The sequence below is a fragment of the Thalassophryne amazonica genome, chromosome 6 (assembly GCF_902500255.1).
Source record: "Thalassophryne amazonica chromosome 6, fThaAma1.1, whole genome shotgun sequence".
NCBI lineage: Eukaryota > Metazoa > Chordata > Actinopteri > Batrachoidiformes > Batrachoididae > Thalassophryne > Thalassophryne amazonica.
In genome coordinates, this window is record NC_047108.1 from 126,207,969 (window position 1) to 126,228,641 (window position 20,673).

The window sequence follows — 20,673 nt, forward strand, 5'->3', positions numbered from 1 at the left end:
ACCCTCTCTACTTTTAAGATTAGGCTTAAAACTTTCCTTTTTGCTAAAGCTTATAGTTAGGGCTGGATCAGGTGACCCTGAACCATCCCTTAGTTATGCTGCTATAGACGTAGACTGCTGGGGGGTTCCCATGATGCACTGAGTGTTTCTCTTTTTGCTCTGTATGCACCACTCTGCATTTAATCATTAGTGATTGATCTCTGCTCCCCTCCACAGCATGTCTTTTTCCTGGTTCTCTCCCTCAGCCCCAACCAGTCCCAGCAGAAGACTGCCCCTCCCTGAGCCTGGTTCTGCTGGAGGTTTCTTCCTTTTAAAAGGGAGTGTTTCCTTCCCACTGTAGCCAAGTGCTTGCTCACAGGGGGTCGTTTTGACCGTTGGGGTTTTACATAATTATTGTATGCCCTTGCCTTACAATATAAAGCGCCTTGGGGCAACTGTTTGTTGTGATTTGGCGCTATATAAAAAAATTGATTGATTGATTGATTGATAAAGATGATGTCTTAAGGGATGAACTCACCTATCATCATTGGCAACGCAATAGTACACTTGACACCTTAGTCCATGAGCCAGTCATCAATTTTGACCTAATCAGTACCACTTAAAGGTAAGAAATGACACTTTGAATCCAGCTTCAGTGTACCATGGCCGACACAAAAATGTATGATAGCCATCCCAGGGTGGTAGCTGTACCCAGGTAGGGGTCAATGAAGAATTACACAGAGGTCAAACTTTAAAAATGCTCCAATCATGTTGAAAATCACATTACTATATCACATTAGTTGTCTGATCATAACAATTCCAAAAAGGTATAGTTTGGACTATCTATGATGGAACGTTCTGGAGTTATGGGGTATAAATGGCAAAAATGGTAACAAAGATCAGTTTCAGTTTGCGCAGGGGTCAAAAGTTAAAGTTACACCAATTTCAGTAAAAATGATGCAAATTATTGGTTGAAATAAAAGGATTAATAAATAGAATAGTTTTGACTGTGTTGAATGTTTGGTCTCCAAAGTAAAGGTCAAACAAGGTCAACATCCATTGGATTCTATGACATGTGTCATATGTTACCCTGTAACATGATAACTAAGCATGACAGATGGTGCAAACTATTCCTTATTAGAACCCTATTAACCCAAACAATAATTTGCATCATTTTTTTACTGAAATTGGAGCAACTTTAAATTTTGACCCCTGTACAAACTGAACTTGACCTTTGTCACCATTTTTGCTGTGTTTACCCCATAACTCCAGAACATTCCGTCATAGATAGTCCAAACTATACCTTTTTAGAATCCTTATGATCAGACAAGCAATGTGATATAGTTTTCAACATGACTGGAGCATTTTTAAAGTTTGACCTCTGTAATTCTTCATTGACCCCTCGCTGGCTACAGCTAACACCCTGGGATGGTTATCATACATTTTAGTGTAGTACACTGGTACACTGAGGCTGTATTCTAAGAAAACCTGCTTGGCCCATGGACTACCTGGCTAGAGTGGTGAATGCCATGAATAAAGGTGTTTTTAAACATTCTGAGTAGATTTGATGGTCATGGATCAGGGGCATTAGAGACACCTTGTAACCCAGGGTACGGCCCTGGCATCGGTGCACTCTGCCCACTAATGCCCTCCTTCACGTCAGTGCCGGCTAACAAGATAAGCTACTAACAGAGTTAAGGTGTTTGTTGATGTCTAATCTTGTTCTACACTTAATTCCAGCAGGTGGTGCTCTTGCACCTATAAACTGGTTTGACAACTGCTATTCAAACCCAAAAAGAAGAAGCAGCAGGCAGGTGGATAGATAACAATTCGTGGCAGGGAATGATACCAAAATCCTTTGCAGTGGATATTCTTCCGGGACCGGAGGAGGACTTACTTTAGCTATTTGTCCGGAACATGCTGTGACTGGTTGAGCGCAATGATGTCATCACGTGACCCACTTTACCGGGTCACTGGGTTTTTAATATTTTCGTGACAAGGTTTTTTTATTTTGCGATTTGTAATCCAGCCCCTAACCATAACTCCCCCCAGACCCGCCGCGTCACTCTTGTGCACCCGTCACAGCATGTTCTGGACAAATAGCCAAAGTAAGTCCTCTTCCAGTCACAGAAGAATATCCACTTCAAAAACCTTTTATCAGCCAGGACTTCCAATGCTTAGCTACCCCCCCCCCCCCCCCGCCCCCCAACTGAGGGTCAACAATAAGAATAAAGATCAATTCAAAAAGAATGTCCTGTCTCTGGATTTCTAATTCATTACACTAATAAATGACAGATGTACTGTAGAGGTGTTCTCACAGTACTGAAGATTTGTTCACTCTCGCTTAAAAAAATCTTTGGCATGATAGCCAAAAATTATTAATCAAGTGTGAGTTCGGCAAGCGAGCTACCAAACCCTCAGTTGCTATCCCTACAGTTATAAAAAATCTTGGACACATCATACGAACTTGTTCCACCAGTGTGTTGGAGGTACCACACTGAGCCAAGTGGCAGCGGTGCCATTTATGCCTCATGACATATAGCGGATGCACCAATTCATGCTAGTAATCAATCAGCCCATATACCACCCCTACTGCTGCCATGTATTCTCTCATCAGATACAGAAAGGCTTAGGGTAGCAGTGACATGGGCCAGTGCACCTTTGACCTGACCTATGTCGGCTGGCCAAATAGTAATGCCTTCCACTTTCAGTTACTCTGTGCAGTCATGTCAGGACGTACCATCCCGTCTGGGTATCCATCAAGAGATGATCTTCCTTGCCACGACGACTCTGTGCACGCACATAGTGGGGCCTGGTTGAATTTGACTCTGTGCTCAACACGTTGAAAAAAAATTCCAGTTGCCGGAGTGATGGCGACATAATGCTTGCTGCCAGTGTAATTGCTACCCACCCCCCAAAAAAGGTTAAATCTAAAGATGCCTCTCAAGCCAAAACTTTAACACTGTATGGCCTGTTTTTTTTTTTTCTGATTTAAGTCATAAGAATAATTTTCTTTTTTTAGCACCACTGTATTTGTATTCCTTACTATCAAAATAAGGGGCAGCATGGTGGATTAATGGTTAGCATTGTTGCCTCACAGAGAGAAGGTCATGGGTATAATTCCCACCTGTGGCCCTTCTGTGTAGAGTTTGCATGTTCTCCCCGTGTTTGTGTCCCACATCCAAAGACACGCAGGTTAGCTGGACTTTCAATTGTACATAGGGCGATGTGGACCTGCGACAGACTGGCGTCCTGTCCAGGGTGTATCCTGCCTCATGCTCTATGACTGCTGGGATAGTCTCCAGCCCCCACAACCCTTAACTGGCGTAAGCGGTTGAAGATGAGTGTGTGTATGTGAGCATCCAATAAGGTATTCATAATATGATATCACCAATACAATCAAAATCAACACTGTCTGGAAACGGCTATTCACATGAGGGTTGGCCCAGATATGCGTGAGGGATGCTGGGAAGCACACAGTGACTGCCACTCAGAGAGAAAAAAAGGCAGCAAGATGTCAGTTGGCTGCTCACTCAAACAAAATGAACAGCGATAACAGAAAACACTCCAAAACAGCTAATTTCTCTATAAATCTAGTACGTTTCATATATTTTGTAAATGTTAGCTAAAAATAAACAGTTCTACATCTACACCACTATTGTTGAAACCAGGTAACACTTCTGCACTCATTTACAAGACATCTTACGGATGTGAGCGTGCACATCCCGACGTGCATCACGCAAGTGGGTCAGGGTCAAATGTAATCTCAAAATGTCATGCATGCGTACATGTGATTCCTCTTGTAGACTGTGTAAGAAGGAAAAGAAAATATTTGCCATGAAATTCCCCCCAGGTATAAATAAGTTCTGTTCATTAAAATGAGTTGTCATTTTGCAAAACATTACAAAAATAAACACACATTATAATGCTTGGATTTCAGTGGAAGCTAAATTTTGTCAGTTTAGTGAAATTTGAAAGGCTGTACAGCTTTAATGATTTTATATTGTTTGCTGTTAAATGATTTCAAAAATATGAACCCATTTCCCTTTCAATCACAAGCTGAATGCCAATCATCCAGGTGTGAGCCACTTTAAGGGAACAATTTTGTTGCCCATTTACTACTCCAAAAAAAATCTGAAAAAGTATGGGATGTTATGGAAAATGCAAATAAAATGTGAGAAGAGCAGTCACAGCACAAAACAAGTGTTTATTTTCAGATTTTAAAAAAGTGAAAGGTAGAGTCATTAACTGAAGAATTACATTATAGATTTGAGCATCAGTTAAACTGTTTTCAGCTGTAGAAACTTTCATAAACTTGTGTTCTGCAAATAACTTGCCACCAGTTAACATTCAGCAGCTCGTCAGTCATTTTCCAATTTATCCTTTAGTCTGGATTATGCAGTCTTAAGAGTATTCGCTGCATCCACCCAAAACAAGTATGACCCCTCTGTCAGAGGGTTTACAACAGTGAGGATGTGCATGATGTGTGGTACTGCATTTGAATTGGATTAAAATTTGTCTGAAACATGGACATGCACATTGTAATGCAAGCAGCCGTCGTCTTAAACCTACCTGTTGTCTTAAGATGGACTATACGCACACGCACCCCTACAGGATGCGTCAGGTCTAGATGCAAATACTTTTTCCATTTAAAATGCAAAAGGAGATTAAAGGCCACTGGTGCATCATGCAAGACTTTAATTCATGTGATCTGAAGGTCGAGCTATGGAAATGACTGCTTTGACATACAGATGCTGTGATTTTGCAGAAACCTCTGGGAGTGATATAAGAGGTTTCACATTTCAGCAGATAAAGACACCATCAAAAAAAATGTGGATTCTACCATATTCAGCTACAGGCCCATTAGTTTCTACAAAATCCTTTGATGAAGTAACGAAAATAAATAAAATGCTGGGGAAAAAAAAAAAATAAAGAGTCACATGTTTTTTGTGTTAATTTATTTTTTCTCCAAAATCTGTTTTTTTTTTCCAAGGAAACACTGAAAGAGAGAAAAAAAGCACTGTAAACAGGTCAAACTGGCACAACATTACTTGAATTGTAGAGACAAGTTTTACAGTTTTGACATGGTTTGCTAAACAAAGGCACAACTTGGCAAATGCATAATCGACAAGGAATGTACAGCAGGGACCTACAAGTACTATGACCACTCTGAATTGTGTAAAGTGTCCAGTGATACATTCATTACTGTTCAACTCAGCAGGTTGAGAATAAAATAAAAAAAAAAAGGTCAGAATGTATCGGAAAATGTACAATACAGCACACAGAGATTAGGGGTCATAAAGTAAAAACTGAAATGAGGTAGAACTTGGCCCCTAAACTCAAGCATTTTATTATAAATAAATAGATGCTACAAGTTGATAACCTAGAAAACTACAAAACTCAACCTGTTGAAGTAAATGTTGTCCAAAAACAAAATCTATTAAAAACCACTGTTGACAAAAATGCTGCCATTTACTGACCATAAAAAAAAAGCAGTGGGTTTGAAATGCAGCTACACGGCGCAGTTGGTAACCAAAACCTGAAATAAAGTGCAGGTATGAAAACATCAAGTCTAACAGCTTTCAAAGCTCAGCCAACTAAATTGACTCTGTAGGTGGAATAGAAAAAAAAAGAAAGATGACGATCTGAAACCTGGGTGAAAACTTAAAAAAAAAGCTGCTATAATTTAATTCAGTCTAACAGGACCTTCATAATTATCATCCGCATGTACAGTTCAGGTTAGGCACTTTATCTTGGCACTCATGCAAAAGAAGATGGAGGCCCATTTTGTACTCTAATCAAAACCAGACAGTTGCAACCTTCATCTGACAGAGTGATTAGTCTGTCAAATAACTGCAGTTTCTAAACTGATGCCAACAGCCTTCAAAATAAGTCATCATTTACCACTTAAAAACAAAACCCAAACACATACAATGTCATAAAACCTATGGCACACAAGTAGTCAAACTGACACACATGATCAACGTCACCATTACATCTGAACACTGGAACGTGAAGTCCTTAAAATATTCACACCCTGAAACTTTTCCTGTCAAGTCAGAATCCTTCAAAAAGTATCAGGGAGACTGTCTGAATTAAAGTAGTTTTCAAGTAAGTCATACATTCAAACTCTGAAGACACCCAACGAAGTCACAGGAAGAAAAATACCCGCATATGTAAAAAATAAAATACATCTACAGTAGTTATATTAAGGTCAACTAAAATAACACTTGAGAATTGTCCAGATCAGGAGGGAAAGAGCTGCACTGAGAAAACATTATAAAACATAAAAAATAAAAGTTGATTGTACCTCATTCAAAAGACATTCACAAACTGAATTGGGATGAGCAACTGGGAACCTAATTAACTGCGATTTTACCCTCCTCCATGAAATGTGGGAGCTGTGATTTCGGCACACTGTCAGAGCTGTTCTTCTCGATTTCAGTCATGGTGGCTGGCAAGCCTGAATGAGAGCCGTCCATCTTCATGAGGCCTCCAGTAGAGCCAATCAATGGTCCACCGGCAGAGCTCCCATGGAGTGGGATACCGCCACCCTGGATCACAGATATTTCATTGGTCTTCATGGTTAGACCGCCACTGAAGGCGGCAGCATATTGGTTCCACATAGAGGGATCGAAGTTCATTGGTGGAGCACTCATTTCTTTGGGCGGCTGCATGATTTCAGGAATCATCTTGGGTTCTGAGCTCATAGCCATCAGGGCCATGGGATTTTCCAGAGACAGACGTTGGCCTCGTCGTGATGAGCTGTTCCACATGTGGGTACCGATATGCACCTTAAACAAAGACAAATCTCTCTCAATAACAAAAATTCTATACCCATGATACAAGTACAAAGATAAACGGACTACGGTAAAACTTTTCAATGCAACATTTTATATCCAATCACAAACCTACCTTTAGATTTCCTTTTGTGGTAAAAGCCCTGCCACAGATGTTGCAGGAAAATGGTTTCTCCCCTGTATGAGTACGTTCATGTATCTGTAACGCACTGGCAGAGGAAAAGTTTTTGCCGCAGACATTACACATGTGCTGTTTGGTCGATCGCCGAGGTGTACTCGAGATGGATGGGGGCACGGTAGTTCCCTGAGCCATATGTGAGGTAAACAAGCCATGTGGGCCCAGAGGATTCTCTGGAGGAATCTTCATCTCCAGATTGGTCAGACTTGAAGGAATCCTCATGAAAGGCACGTTGCCTATGATACAACAAAATAAAATTAGATATTAAACATCACAGATGTAAATGTATTCTTAAAGCTAATGAACTCACCGTAGTCTCCATTTGTGTAAGGTATGCCAGGTTCTTCTTTAATTCCTTTTGGGGTGAAGCTGCTGGAAGCAGTTAGGTCAAGGGCTCCACTTGACTCATTGCCATCTTGACCACCACTATCGGATTCCTGCTTTAACCGACAATGAGCAAACTCCTCACCAGTGGCATCCTCTGGAGACTTGTTGTTGCCCATGTTGCCGTTTACTGGAGAAGATGAGTGAAATGACATGGCTGAGTCAGAAACGGTAGGGCTACGGCCATTCTGATATTCATGCTCCTTAGGAGCTGAGGGGGACTCTTTTGATGTTCCGTCACTCTCTGAAGCCGTGCTACTTTGGCGTTTTAAAGCAAGAGCAGAGGTGAGGTTCTTCAAAACATCTAGGCTGGAAAATGTAGAAGGAGCAGCATGTTTCTGGGCATGTTCCTCAGGAGCGCGTGGGGAGAAATTTGAAGTATCATTTGGCTTCTGGGACTTCAATTCTGTCTCACGGTCCTCAATACCTGCATCAAAGCCATTTATCTCCATGGACTTCTCTTGTAAAGGGGAGTCCATTGTTTCTGCAGCTTCAAACTGATTTTCTGGCATTGGCGTGTTGGGGATTTGTCCACCCATGTGCATCCGTATGTGCTGCTGCAGAACCACAGCATTGGTGAACTTCTTCTGGCAAATGGGACATGAGTGCTGCATTTTAAGAGGTGTGTTAGCCCTATGCACGCCATAATGGGCCTTGAGGTTGCCCTTGGTAGAGAAAGCACGGCCACAGATTTTGCACTTGTAGGGCCTCTCACCAGTATGAGTGCGATAATGCATCTTCAGGGAACTCTGGCAACTGAGCACCCTATGGCAGATTACACACTCATTGGGGTCACCGGTCCTCTTTTCCAGGCCATCCACCATCTGCTGAAGTTTTGCTGTTCCAGAGCTTTGTTCTACTGATACTGCATTGCCATCCATATGATGCATAGCCCCAATCACATCTTTGTCATCCTTCTGATTCTGATCCAGCCCCACATCTTGACTAAACAAATTTGACGAAACAGATGGGCCACTATCACTTGTTGATGGGGATGGTCTCTGAGGGAACTGGTCCCCACCAAAGCTGTCAAATGTTGTCTTAAAGGCTGTTATGGATGATTGGTGGAACCCAGCAGCTGGATGCCCAAACACAGGCTTGAAGTCGGTCATATTTGACTCATCTATGGGCACAGACATTCCAAAAGGAATACCACTACTGGTGGGTATGTTATCAAGGTGCTCTGGCACAGGGTGAGGGTTCATGCTAATGTTAGGATACTTATCTTTATGCCTTTGGAAATGCACTTTAAGATTTCCTTTGGTTGTGAAGCGGTTTCCACAGATATTACATTTGAAAGGCCTTTCACCAGTGTGAGACCGCAGATGAATCTGGAGAGCACTGTCGTTACCAAAGGTCTTGCCACAGTACTTGCACTTGTGCTTGTATAATGACTCAGCATTCTTTGATTCTGATGGGATGCTGAGCATTTTGGTCTTCACTTTTTTTGAGGCATCAATCCCTGCTTGGAGGCCAGAGAATGAGCTGGGAAAAGCCACAATACCTGGCGACTGAGGCAGTAGAGCTGGTAAACGACTGGCCAGATCTGGAATGCTTTTCAAAATGTCAGTTTTAGAGGTCACCACTCCCAGTTCTCCAGCTAGAGAAGTAGGGATGCCAGTAGATTGAGGTAGTTTAACTTGCTTCATCGTCTCCACAGAGTGTCTTTGGCCGCCAGTCCTTTTACCTATCAGAGCTGCTGCAGCAGATAGCTGTTGAGAGAGGTGAGCACCAAGGGCTTTTAGAGGGTCCACTGCTACAGCTACTGATGTCTTGAGACCCTGTGGGGCCATCATGGCTACTTGAAGTCTAATCTGTTCTGTGAGTTGGATTTGCTGTAGCTGTTGCTGCTGGAGACACACCAACTGCTCCAGGATCATAGGGATGGCCTGCAGGGCATCGTGTGGTGAGGTCAGAGTCGTAGGATTTGAAGAATGTTGGGTGACATTTACTTTACCATCACTAGAGGCCTCAAGAGAGACATTTGAGTCTTGTAATTTTGGTGAGTTTTGGAATGACACCTCCGGACTAGCAGACATCTCTGCCTGATCCTGTTGGCTTGAGTCCTCTGCGTTCATGCTGGAGTCTTCTGTTCTTTCCAGATGTTCTGTACTAGCATGCGTTAATGAATGATTGCTGGATGGGCTATCATCATGGTCACTAATGAGGCCTTCAGGAGAACCTTGTGAATATTCTTCAGCCATTTCATTGCCAGCTCCATCTTTCATGATGACCACTTGCTGGCTTTTTGTGCAATTTTTCTCATGTTCCAGAAATTCATCTTCGTCAAAGAATTCAGCACAACACCTCTTACAGACTCTTGTATCTTCCATTCGGAACCTCTTCATTTCATTTCCAGCTTCCTCCCCTTGATCGTCTTGAAGAACTCCTAAAACAGGATAATGAAATTAAGTAAATATATGCAGGTAATGCCTAATGACCAAGAAACAGAGAAAAATAAAATGGGAGCAATTTAGGGCCTTGCAAAATTGCAACACAGAAAATTCAAAATGCCATAAAAAGCAAATGCAAGTGCCACCTTACATCCACTTCTTTAGAATGTACCATTTATTTCTTGTCAGCACAGAGAAGCACGCTTGATGACTGTAGTTTGATCCTGACCAATATATTGACAAGCCGCTATAATTAGCCAATGAGCCACTTGCTGATAAAGTGGTTTTGGCCAATAAGTGACAAAAAGAGACAGATCAACTATGACATGCTGTTATCTGTGCACAGTTTGTCCACCAGAAGGCGCTCTACAGTGCCTCTTGTCAACACCTTTGTGGAACACAATTAACTGACAGAACAAGACTGAGCAGGATAATTAACTGTGTTTGTGGGCATGACTCATTACAAAAGCGCCACAAAACTACTGTTACGGGACATCTTTGTTTATGCTATGCATTTTTTTTGAGGGGGGGGGTCAATATATTTGCATATATACTTTCAGAATCATCAAATATCAAAAATGGGTGTGTAAAATCCTGTATAAGCCAAGCTCTAGGCCTATTTTATTTGTGCAATCATTCAAGGTCTGTGCATGTTTCCATCAGAGCCAATAGAGGGCAATCATCAACTTTTGGTAACACCAAAGACAATGCTCAGGAAACAACAGTGCTGAGAACTTTTAATTACCTTTCTTCAGACATAAACCCCCCTCTCTCAACATAAAAAGCTCCTCACGCAACTCCGCATTACTTACCAACACCTTCTTGCAACACCAAATTGTGGATGGTGAACCCAGATTCCATAATGAATGTAAGGTTTGCTTCAGTGGTTGTCCCAGTCAGTACAAAAATAAGTAACCAAAAAAAAAAAAGGCTACTTGAAGAAACAGAAAGGGTAATCTAATGTAGGCTGACTCACTCTCCAGAAGTTTCACAACTTGAGAAACCCTAATAAGGGCTCCAAATGTGCATTTTAATTTGTGTACTAACTGAGGGGCCATTTTACCACTGGGTGTATTGTCAAATGGTAATGTGTGTGTGTATGAGGGGAGGGCACACCACCTGTTTGCATTTGGCCAAGTAAACTGTTAAGACTTAATTGCTCACCAGGAAGCACTAGGTTGAGAAAAGTTTAATTCTGTTCATCCGTGAGAGAACAATAAATTACATGGCAGGTAGAGTGAAAACTCCCAATGATAAAAAAATAAATAAATGCTGTTCTAAGCACTGAACACACACACACACTATAATAGAAACAACACATTTCCAACAAAAGCCCAGGACGAAACGCGCTAAGTGTGCCACTTGACGGCGCATGACCTGCAGGATCACAGTGACACGAGGTCAGATTAAAACATTGAGTAGCCTACATGAGGCCCCATCAAAAAATAGACCTTAGCACAAAAAGTACACTCTACAGTACTGTTGAGATGAAGATGAAGTCTGTGGCAGCGCTGCATGTGGTAAAACCAAAACGCACCCCCACCCAGTTTCCACAAAAAGGGCCAGGGCTCCATCCCCCACCTCTCCACATATGTACCAAAGGAAACAGTCATGCATTAAACGGGGGGATTTATTGCCTTTTAGGTCAGCTTACCACACAGTCGCTTTGCGTATACTTTTTTGGTGTATATTTATTATTTTTTGAAGGGTTAAAACGTCACTGTATGCACCTTTTTATTTTAAGATCAAAAGACACTGCTGATTTTTTTTTAAACCAAAACCACTGGAAATATAAGAGCTTAACATGACACAATATTCAACTCAGAGTGAGGACGTGAAGAACTTTTAGAACCAGTTGATTAAGTCATTTCGTTTCCGCCGAGGTGCCGAATTTATTGAAATTAATTAATAAATCAACAGGTAGCGACATGTGCCCGACGGCAAAGATCAAAGAGATTGTGCCGAGCGCGAGCCACACTAAATGAAACAACAACCCCCCCCCCCCCCCCCCGAAAATAAATAATAAGAAATAAATACTTTTTTAGCGGTTAAAAGTGAGATTTTAAAAAGTAGTTAAAAGTAAGTTACAGTGTGTTGCCTTTGTGGAAGGAGCGTCTCGCGCAGCAGCACCTGTATTAAATGATTTCCGAATCGGTCAACTCTCCAAAAGGACGGCAAACAGGTCAAAGTGCGACGGAAGAACAATGTGAAGTCAAACCCCCAACTTTACACAGAAAACGTCGATAGGTTTCTGCTCTGTGTTTTTTTCCTGCTCCCCCCTTTTCCTCTCCTGCTGCCGTGTGGAAACTCACCGCTTTCCGCCGGTTCGGGCTCGTCGGAGTTGATGTGCTGCGGTTTGGCTTGTTTGCGCCTCGACATGGTGCGACCATCCGGAGCAAAGAGTTCCGAACAAATTTCCTCCTCTTCTTCAACTTGGAAAAAATTGGCCCCCCTCCAGCAGAAATGCGCATGTCACCGTAATTATTATTATCAATAATGCATTGCGATTTATCGCGGTGCCCTGACAGCTGATTGGCTCCAGTCCAAGTGCTCGCACATTATTCGAACGCGCTCCCTATTGATGAGGAGGCGGGAGGAGCCACGAGCAGCGAGCGGACGGAGGGAGGGTCAGCAATAACAGCGACCCCTTCAGGACAAAATACTGCCACCCGCATGAGCAAAGTTTAAAAATAAATTAATAAATAAATAAAATCACGGCAATGTTGCGTGAACATTTACCTGGAAGGGTTTGAGTCACGTGACAGATCTCCCAAATTCACGTTTGTAAATATACAGGATGATTTCACTTTATTTTGTTTATTTGTTTCTGGCAACTTTTGGCAGGTTACAGCAAAACTCTGGATTTTTTTTTAAAAGATGTGTTTGGGTTCTACTCTTCAATAGGTGCAACAAAGAATGAACTGTTCCAGTACTGAATTTGAACACTATCATACATACACAGGCTGTGGGGCAAACAAGTGCAGAACATTTGAGACGAGAACATTCCAGAGTAATGTACAGACTTAGGACATTTTAGGTAAAAACAAAAAACGAAAACAAAGGCAGTTGATCATTACGGTACCATAAGTATGTGTTGGTAGGTTATTATTATGGTGATGACATGACATCCAAACCTAACAAAAACCCTAATTCAATTTAATCTTTATTTAACCAGGTCAGTCCCACTGAGATCTAGATCTCTTTTTCAAGGGAGACCTAGACAATTATAAAGTTTCCACTTAACCTCACCTCCATGTCTTTGGATGTGGCAGGAAGCCGGAGCAAAGCCACACAAACACGGGGAGAACATACAAACTCCATACAGAAAAGCCACAGGCAGGAATTGATCCCATGATCTTCTTGCTGTGAGGTAACAGTGCTAACCACTAAGCCACCAGCACACTGCCCAAATAATATCCCAAATCACCCAAATTTTCCAGAGATACATGAATGGAAAGAATACCCAAAACAAGAAATGTTGGTTGATATGAAGGAAAGTCTCTCCCCATTGGAGAATCAAACCCCAGTTTGCCACATGGCAGGTGGAGATACTTGCCACTATACTAGCGAGGAGTTAGCAACATCAATTATGGCAACTACCGTGAGCAAAGTCACAAGATTTAGGGCTACATCTGCTATAGCTGTAACAACTTTGAAAAAAAAATGTGATAAGGTGGACATTTCTAACAGGATCTGTCTCCAGCCACACGACTGTCCCTATGGTCACATTAGCTACAAGCAACATAGGCAAGGTGACGACTTGCTGTTCATTTTCAATGAGAGTGGGCGTTCTGCAGCGGCAAAAGGCAACAGTCACTCTGCTGCCAACCAGGTGGAGCCTAAATAGAGAAGAAATTTATGTTATTCAAATACAGCGGGATGTGACACGCCAACTGCCAAAGCCAAGTGAATGGGCAACGTGATGTCAACTGGTTGTGTGCTAGAACAAAATAATCCAAGATGGCAGAATACGCTCTGAAACTGTTGTGTTTCTGTATAAATGGAATATGTTTCTCATATATTTTGTAAAATTTAGTGAGAACTAAGCACTTCTAAATCTAAAAAATGTTGTTTTGTGTAACCAGATGACACCTCTGAAGTGATTTACAAGACATTTTATGGACATTTTTAGCAAGAAACAGTTGGCATGTGTTGCTTGTTGTTGTTCCTGGTGTGTGGCTGGCTCATGGTAACTTGGCGTCATTGTGCACAATTTTTAACGATAGATTATAAAAGACGGGGAAACCCGACACTGCCAATATGAGCTTTTCCTCTGTGCTTGACTGCTTGAGAGAACCAAAGTTCAGTTGATTTGTTTCAATCCAGCATCCTTTACAGCAACATTCCTTTATCACTAGTTAGCATGCTAACATCTCGGTAAGATGTCTTGTAAATCACCTCACAGATATTATCTGGTTACATAAACAGCTTTTTTAGAGTTAGAAGTGTTACTTTTCCAAAATATAAGAGAAGAATATCAAACATTATATGTTGCCTTCAGTTGAATTGACAATCACTATGTTGCGTCACTCAGCATTTGTAACATATAGGCTTCTTGTCTATTTTGGCGCTGCCTAACTGGAAGCATAGCAGCCATTTGTCTCTTGTCACTGCAAAATGCCTATTCTGATTGAAAATGAATTTCAGCTCGTCACTTTGCCTCTGTCGCTTGTAGCTAAACTATAGGGTTAGACACCAGCGACAGCAGAGGAGAAAGTGCAAGCCAAAATGTGCAAACTGGATATAGGAAGAAGGTAGCAAAAGCAGCTAATTTTTAGCCAAATTTGTCTCAAAGTTTGGAAATTTAAAAGGGTTAGAGATACGGTACATAATATGATACATTAACTATTTAAACAGTGAGTTTGTGTAGGCAACACTTGCCACACAAAATCTGACTCCTGCGGTATTTTATAACCCCTACTACAAGTTACACCCCTACACGGTCCCCCCCTGTCTTGCAGTCAACAGACAGACCCATCTTGACATTTTGGCCAGAAATCACATATTTCACACTCTAATGCTGCATTCACATGTTGTTGGTAGAAAAACCATCATACCGGTCATGAGAGAAGAATTTCTCTCATCTACATTGGCAGAGTGTAGTTGACAATGTGAGATGTGGTTGTTTTCATTGTTAATGACACAGACAATAATATACGCAGGACGCACACCTAAATATAAAAATAAATGTAGTCATATAATTGAAAGATACAAGTTTTAGCATTCTGCAGAGTATTGATAAAACGGGAATCCCTGGCCCTAATGGTAGCTTAAAAAGTTAACTTTTGTGAGGTTATACTGTAGATTAATTTCTCTCTGTGATATCACACAAATTATTCACCTTTACTTGATTAAAACCAAGTGACTCTCTGCTGTGAAAAAATCCAGCTCTGAAATGTGTTTAGTCCAAAACATCCGTGGCTGAAATGTGCGCCCACAGGGAGCTAATTTCAAAATAAACTGCTTCTTATTGCCACTGAATAGACAATACTTTCATTAGAACTGTCTGGTGGCATGTAGATGATTCCCTGCAGAGCTACACATGGGCATTGTTTACCTCAGTAAATTTAAATTAACTTTTTAAAATGACGAAAGACACATGTAGTGGCTTACCTTAGTCTTCTTCCACTTTAGTGACGTCGCTTTCCACAAAGTTGTTATAGAAGTCGATTGTCAATGAGGGGTTTGTTCTTGTGATTACAAAAGGAATTAACCTGAGATATTTAATTTAACCTTTATTTATCCAGGTTAGTCCCATTGAGATCTCTTTTTCAAAGGGAGACCTGAACAATTACTGAAGTTTCCAATTCACCTAACCTGCATGTCTTTGGATGTGGGAGGAAATTGGAGCAAACCCACGCAAACACGGGGAGAACATGCAAACTCCACACAGAAAGGCCACAATTGGGAATCAAGCACATAACCTTCTTGCTGTGAGGCAACAATGCTAACCACTAATCCACCGTGCTGCTGTGCCACGGTGCTTCTCTGTGGATAAACACCATCTCAGGCCTGAGAATGAGGCATCTCAAATTGCATTCAGGATATCTAAAATTATGAGTTATCAAATTATTGATGTCTGAATATGTCTGAATATGCAGTGATGGTCCAAATTAAACTGAATATATCTTGAATTTCAGTTATATAATTGCTTTTAAGATATTAACCACACCCACATAATTATAATAAAAGAAGTAATGACTAAGTGTAATTTACTTTAAAGATATTATGACGACCAGGAGAGAGACATCATGAATGATCATTTAGTCAAAACAAAAACGCTCGTGTTATAATGCCACGTCATTATTGATGCTCACTGCTGTTAGCTTGATGATAAATTTCTTGTGTAGAGAGATAATGAATGTTAGAATTTTTCTTGATCAGATATTTGTTGGGTGAAGCTCATTTTCACCAATAATTCAGTGAATTTTAGTTTTTTGAAGTTCATAGTGATTCCTGAAGGATTTCTCAGCAGCACCCACTCTCATGGCTCGTGCCATTGGATTTGACTCATCGTGATTCTAATCCTGATATCTGTAACCGTCAGTTCGACGAGTCAAAACTGTATTACTGATCTGATTGTAACTGATGAGTCACTTGTGTGAGCTCAGTACCTGGAATGGCATCGATATCATCATTTCAAACTGTCTATATGCTAAGAACACTTGGAAACCAGTAGGATCCATTGACTGATTTATTTCCAGCCACATTCACAAACATACATTGATGTTGATATAAGAGAGTCTGTTGACCAGTAGTTGTGCATTTCTACTTTATTCAGCCTTACATTAGCCTCTTACTTCTCCAGTTTTATATGTTGTGTTTGACAATTGTAGTTTATTCGTGAAAAGAAAAGTACTTTACAAGGACATTTATCTTCTTTTAACATTTTATATTATCAGTATTGGTATAATATGTTAAACAGGCACAAAATCAGACTTAATTCAGTCACAGTCTTGATTTGATTTGATTTGGCAATAAAATACAAGTACATAAAATACATACATACAAGATATAAAATTGCCGAGGATAACACAAAAAAGCATAAACACTTATTTCCATTGTGGTCCTCGAGAAAAAAGAAAAAAATTAATAGTAAACAAAATCCTGATAACTATCAACTAAAAGTTTAGACATAAAAAATGGGGGAAGATTTAACATAAACCTAATAACCTTATTCTGAGCCACTTGCAGTCTGGATTTAAATTTCTTAGACAAACCACTGTACCAAGCAGAACAAGCATAGTCAAAGTGGCATTGAATCAGAGCAGAAACCAAGAGTTTCTTAGTTTTCAAATCAAATTTTTGAGCATTTCTGTATAAAAGTTTAACTTTGTTTGAACATTTTGAAACAACTTTATCCGAAATAGCATCGCCTGAGAGAGACTGATCCAACATTACGCCTAAATAAGTTACTTGCTGCCTTGATTCAATGTCAACTCCGCCGCACTTGACTTGTAAACTACTACCCTTTTTTAGCCTGTGCTTTTATGCAAACAGTATTGATTCCATTTTACCTAGGTGCAATGATAGCTTGTTATCTATCAACCATTCTTGGACTGCGGCAAGCTCGGCACTAAGGGTCGCCTCTATCTCCGACACGTCCTTACCCGAAACAAGCAGTGCTGTGTCATCTGCATAAAGCAGCAACTTACACTTGACAGCGCCAGGCATGTCATTGATGTAAATCAGGAACAGAAGCGGCCCCAGTATCGACCCCTGCGGAACACCACAACTGATAGAACGTTCCCTGGATATAGTACCGTTTACATCAACAACTTGTTTTCTACCAGATAAATAAGACAAGTCAAACGTGTTTTATCTTACAAATGCAGGCCAACAGTAGGCTGATGTGGGCTCTTTGGGACAAGGAGTTGGGCTACCAATATGTAGACCTGGGTTTGATTCCCACTTACACTACGTATCCATATCCATGAACAAGAAACTTTATCTGCATTATCCCAGTCCACCCAGCTGTACATGGGTACCAGCCTGGGCTGGGGAAGTAACATTTCTTCTTTGCTCCAGTCACTTTTTGTAGTAGCTTTTGTGATTTTGGTTTTGTGAAATGAAGAAGATGCTTCTCAGACTTTTTACATTCTTCTGCATTCCAGAGGATATATTTAAGAGACTTTAGGTAACGTTAATAATAGTTAACTTTAACTAGCTAGCACTCGGCATATTAGCTAACAATCTGCTAGCTACCACTAGCGTTAACCACCACCAAAGTACCACATCTGATAATTGTAGTTGAATTACTTGCATGTCTTGTGATCTCTTCACCTCACGATGTCATACCTTGGTTTTAATCACCCAGCCAGAAACAGTAACAGCATACTGATGGGAATACATGCACTTGAAAACCTTCAGGCCAGCTCTACTGTATGTGCAAGACCTATGTAAATGTCAGGAAAAGTAAGCTGGGGCAAATGTTTTGCAGATTTTTAGGGGCAAAATACTAGTATTCACAGTGCTTCACTTTTTCCATATTTTGCAAATTTATTAAAAATAAAAAACTAAGGCATCACATGTACATAAGTATTCACAACCTTTGCCAAGAAGCTCAGAGTTGAGCTCAGGTGCGTCCTGTTTCCACTGATCATCCTTGTGATGTTTCTACAGCTTAACTGGAGTCCACCTGAGTAAATTCAGTTGAATGGACATGATTTGGAAAGACACACACCTGTCTACATATAAGGTCCCATAGCTGACAGTCAGAGGACAAACCAAGAATGAAGTCAAAGGAATTGCCTCAAGGCACAAATCTGGGAAGGGTACAGAAACATTTCTGCTACATTGAAGGTTCCAGTGAGCACAGTGGTCTCCATCATCTGTAAATGGAAGAAGTTCAGATCCACCAGGACTCTTCCTAGAGCTGGCCGCTTGTTTGAACTGAGTGATCGGGAAGAAGTGCCTTAGTCAGGGAGGTGATCAAGAACCCAATGGTCACTGTGTCAGAGCTCCAGCATTCCTCTGTGGAGAGAGGAGAACCTTCCAGAAGGACAACCATCTCTGCAGCAATCCACCAATCAGGCCTGTATGGTAGAGTGGCCAGATGGAAGCCACTTAGTAAAAGGCACATGGCAGCCCACCTAGAGTTTGACAAAAGACACCTGAAGGACTCTGAGACCATGAGAAACAAAATTCTCTGGTCTGATGATACAAACATTGAACTCTTGGCATGAATACCAGGTGTCATGTTTGGAGGAAACCAGGCATCATCTCTACAGTGAAGCATGGTGGTGGCAGCATCATGCTGTGGGGATGTTTTTCAGTGGCAGGAACTGGGAGACTAGTCAGGATTGAGGGAACGACAAATGCAGCAATGTACAGAGACATCCTGGTTGAAAACGTGCTCCAGAACCCTCTTGACTGTAACTGTGATGGTTCATCTTTCAGCAGGACAATGATCTTTGGAGAGATCTGAAAATGTCTGTGCACCGACGCTCCCCATCCAACCTGATGAATCTTGAGAGGTGCTGCAAAGAGGAATGGGAAAAACTGCCCAAAAATAGGTGCACCAAGCTTGTGGCATCATATTCAAGAAAACTTGAAGCTGTAATTGCTGCCAAAGGTTCATCAACAACATATTGAGCAAAGGGTCTGAATACTTGTGTTCATGTGAAACTTTTTTCATGTTGTCATTATGGGGTGTTGTGAGTAGAATTTTGAGAGAAAAAATTAATTTCATCCATTTTGGAATGAGGCTATAACAAATATGGAAAAAGTGAAGTGCTGTGAATACGTTCCAGATGTGCCGTATATATCAATCAATCAATTAATCAATTTTTTTATATAGCGCCAAATCACAACAAACAGTTGCCCCAAGGCGCTTTATATTGTAAGGCAAGGCCTCTCCTTCTAGTCCCCGTCAGTACTCTAGCTGCAGCATTTTGAATTAACTGAAGGCTTTTTAGGGAACTTTTAGGACAACCTGATAATAATGAATTACAATAGTCCAGCCTAGAGGAAATAAATGCATGAATTAGTTTTTCAGCATCACTCTGAGACAAGACCTTTCTGATTTTAGAGATATTGCGTAAATGCAAAAAAGCAGTCCTACATATTTGTTTAATATGCGCTTTGAATGATCAAAAATGACTCCAAGATTTCTCACAGTATTACTAGAGGTCAGGGTAATGCCATCCAGAGTAAGGATCTGGTTAGACACTATGTTTCTAAGATTTGTGGGGGCCAAGTACAATAACTTCAGTTTTATCTGAGTTTAAAAGCAGGAAATTAGAGGTCATCCATGTCTTTATGTCTGTAAGACAATCCTGCAGTTTAGCTAATTGGTGTGTGTCCTCTGGCTTCATGGATAGATAAAGCTGGGTATCATCTGCGTAACAATGAAAATTAAGCAATACCGTCTAATAATACTGCCTAAGGGAAGCATGTATAAAGTGAATAAAATTGGTCCTAGCACAGAACCTTGTGGAACTCCATAATTAACTTTAGTCCTGTGAAGAAGATTCCCATTTACATGAACAACTTGTAATCTATTAGACAAATATGATTCAAACCACCGCAGCACAGTGCCTTAATACCTATGACCTGCTCTAATCTCTGTAATAAATTTTATGGTCAACAGTATCAAAAGCAGCACTGAGGTCCACAGAACAAGCACAGAGACGAGTCCACTGTCCGAGGCCATAAGAAGATCATTTTGTAACCTTCACTAATGCTGTTCTGTACTATGATGAATTCTAAAACCTGACTGAAACTCTTCAAATAGACCATTCCTTTGCAGATGATCAGTTAGCTGTTTTACAACTACTCCTTTCAAGACTTTTTGAGAGAAAAGGAAGGTTGGAGATTGGCCTATAATTAGCTAAGATAGCTGGGTCAAGTGATGGCTTTTTAAGTAATGGTTTAATTACTGCCACCTTAAAAGCCTGTGGTACATAGCCAACTAACAAAGATAGATTGATCATATTTA

General features: G+C 40.9%; 1 protein-coding gene across 1 annotated transcript; it reads right to left on the reverse strand.

Annotated features, from left to right (window-relative positions):
- Positions 1 to 4,969: 4,969 nt before the first annotated feature.
- On the reverse strand, positions 4,970 to 12,264 carry sall4 (spalt-like transcription factor 4). The gene is made up of 4 exons (XM_034173395.1): positions 12,047 to 12,264; positions 7,268 to 9,730; positions 6,895 to 7,193; positions 4,970 to 6,773 (listed from the first exon to the last, which is right to left on the reverse strand). The coding sequence occupies exons 1-4, from the start codon at positions 12,111 to 12,113 to the stop codon at positions 6,339 to 6,341; spliced, it is 3,264 nt and encodes a 1,087-aa protein (XP_034029286.1). The 5' UTR covers positions 12,114 to 12,264; the 3' UTR covers positions 4,970 to 6,338.
- Between the last annotated feature and the right edge of the window lie 8,409 nt (positions 12,265 to 20,673).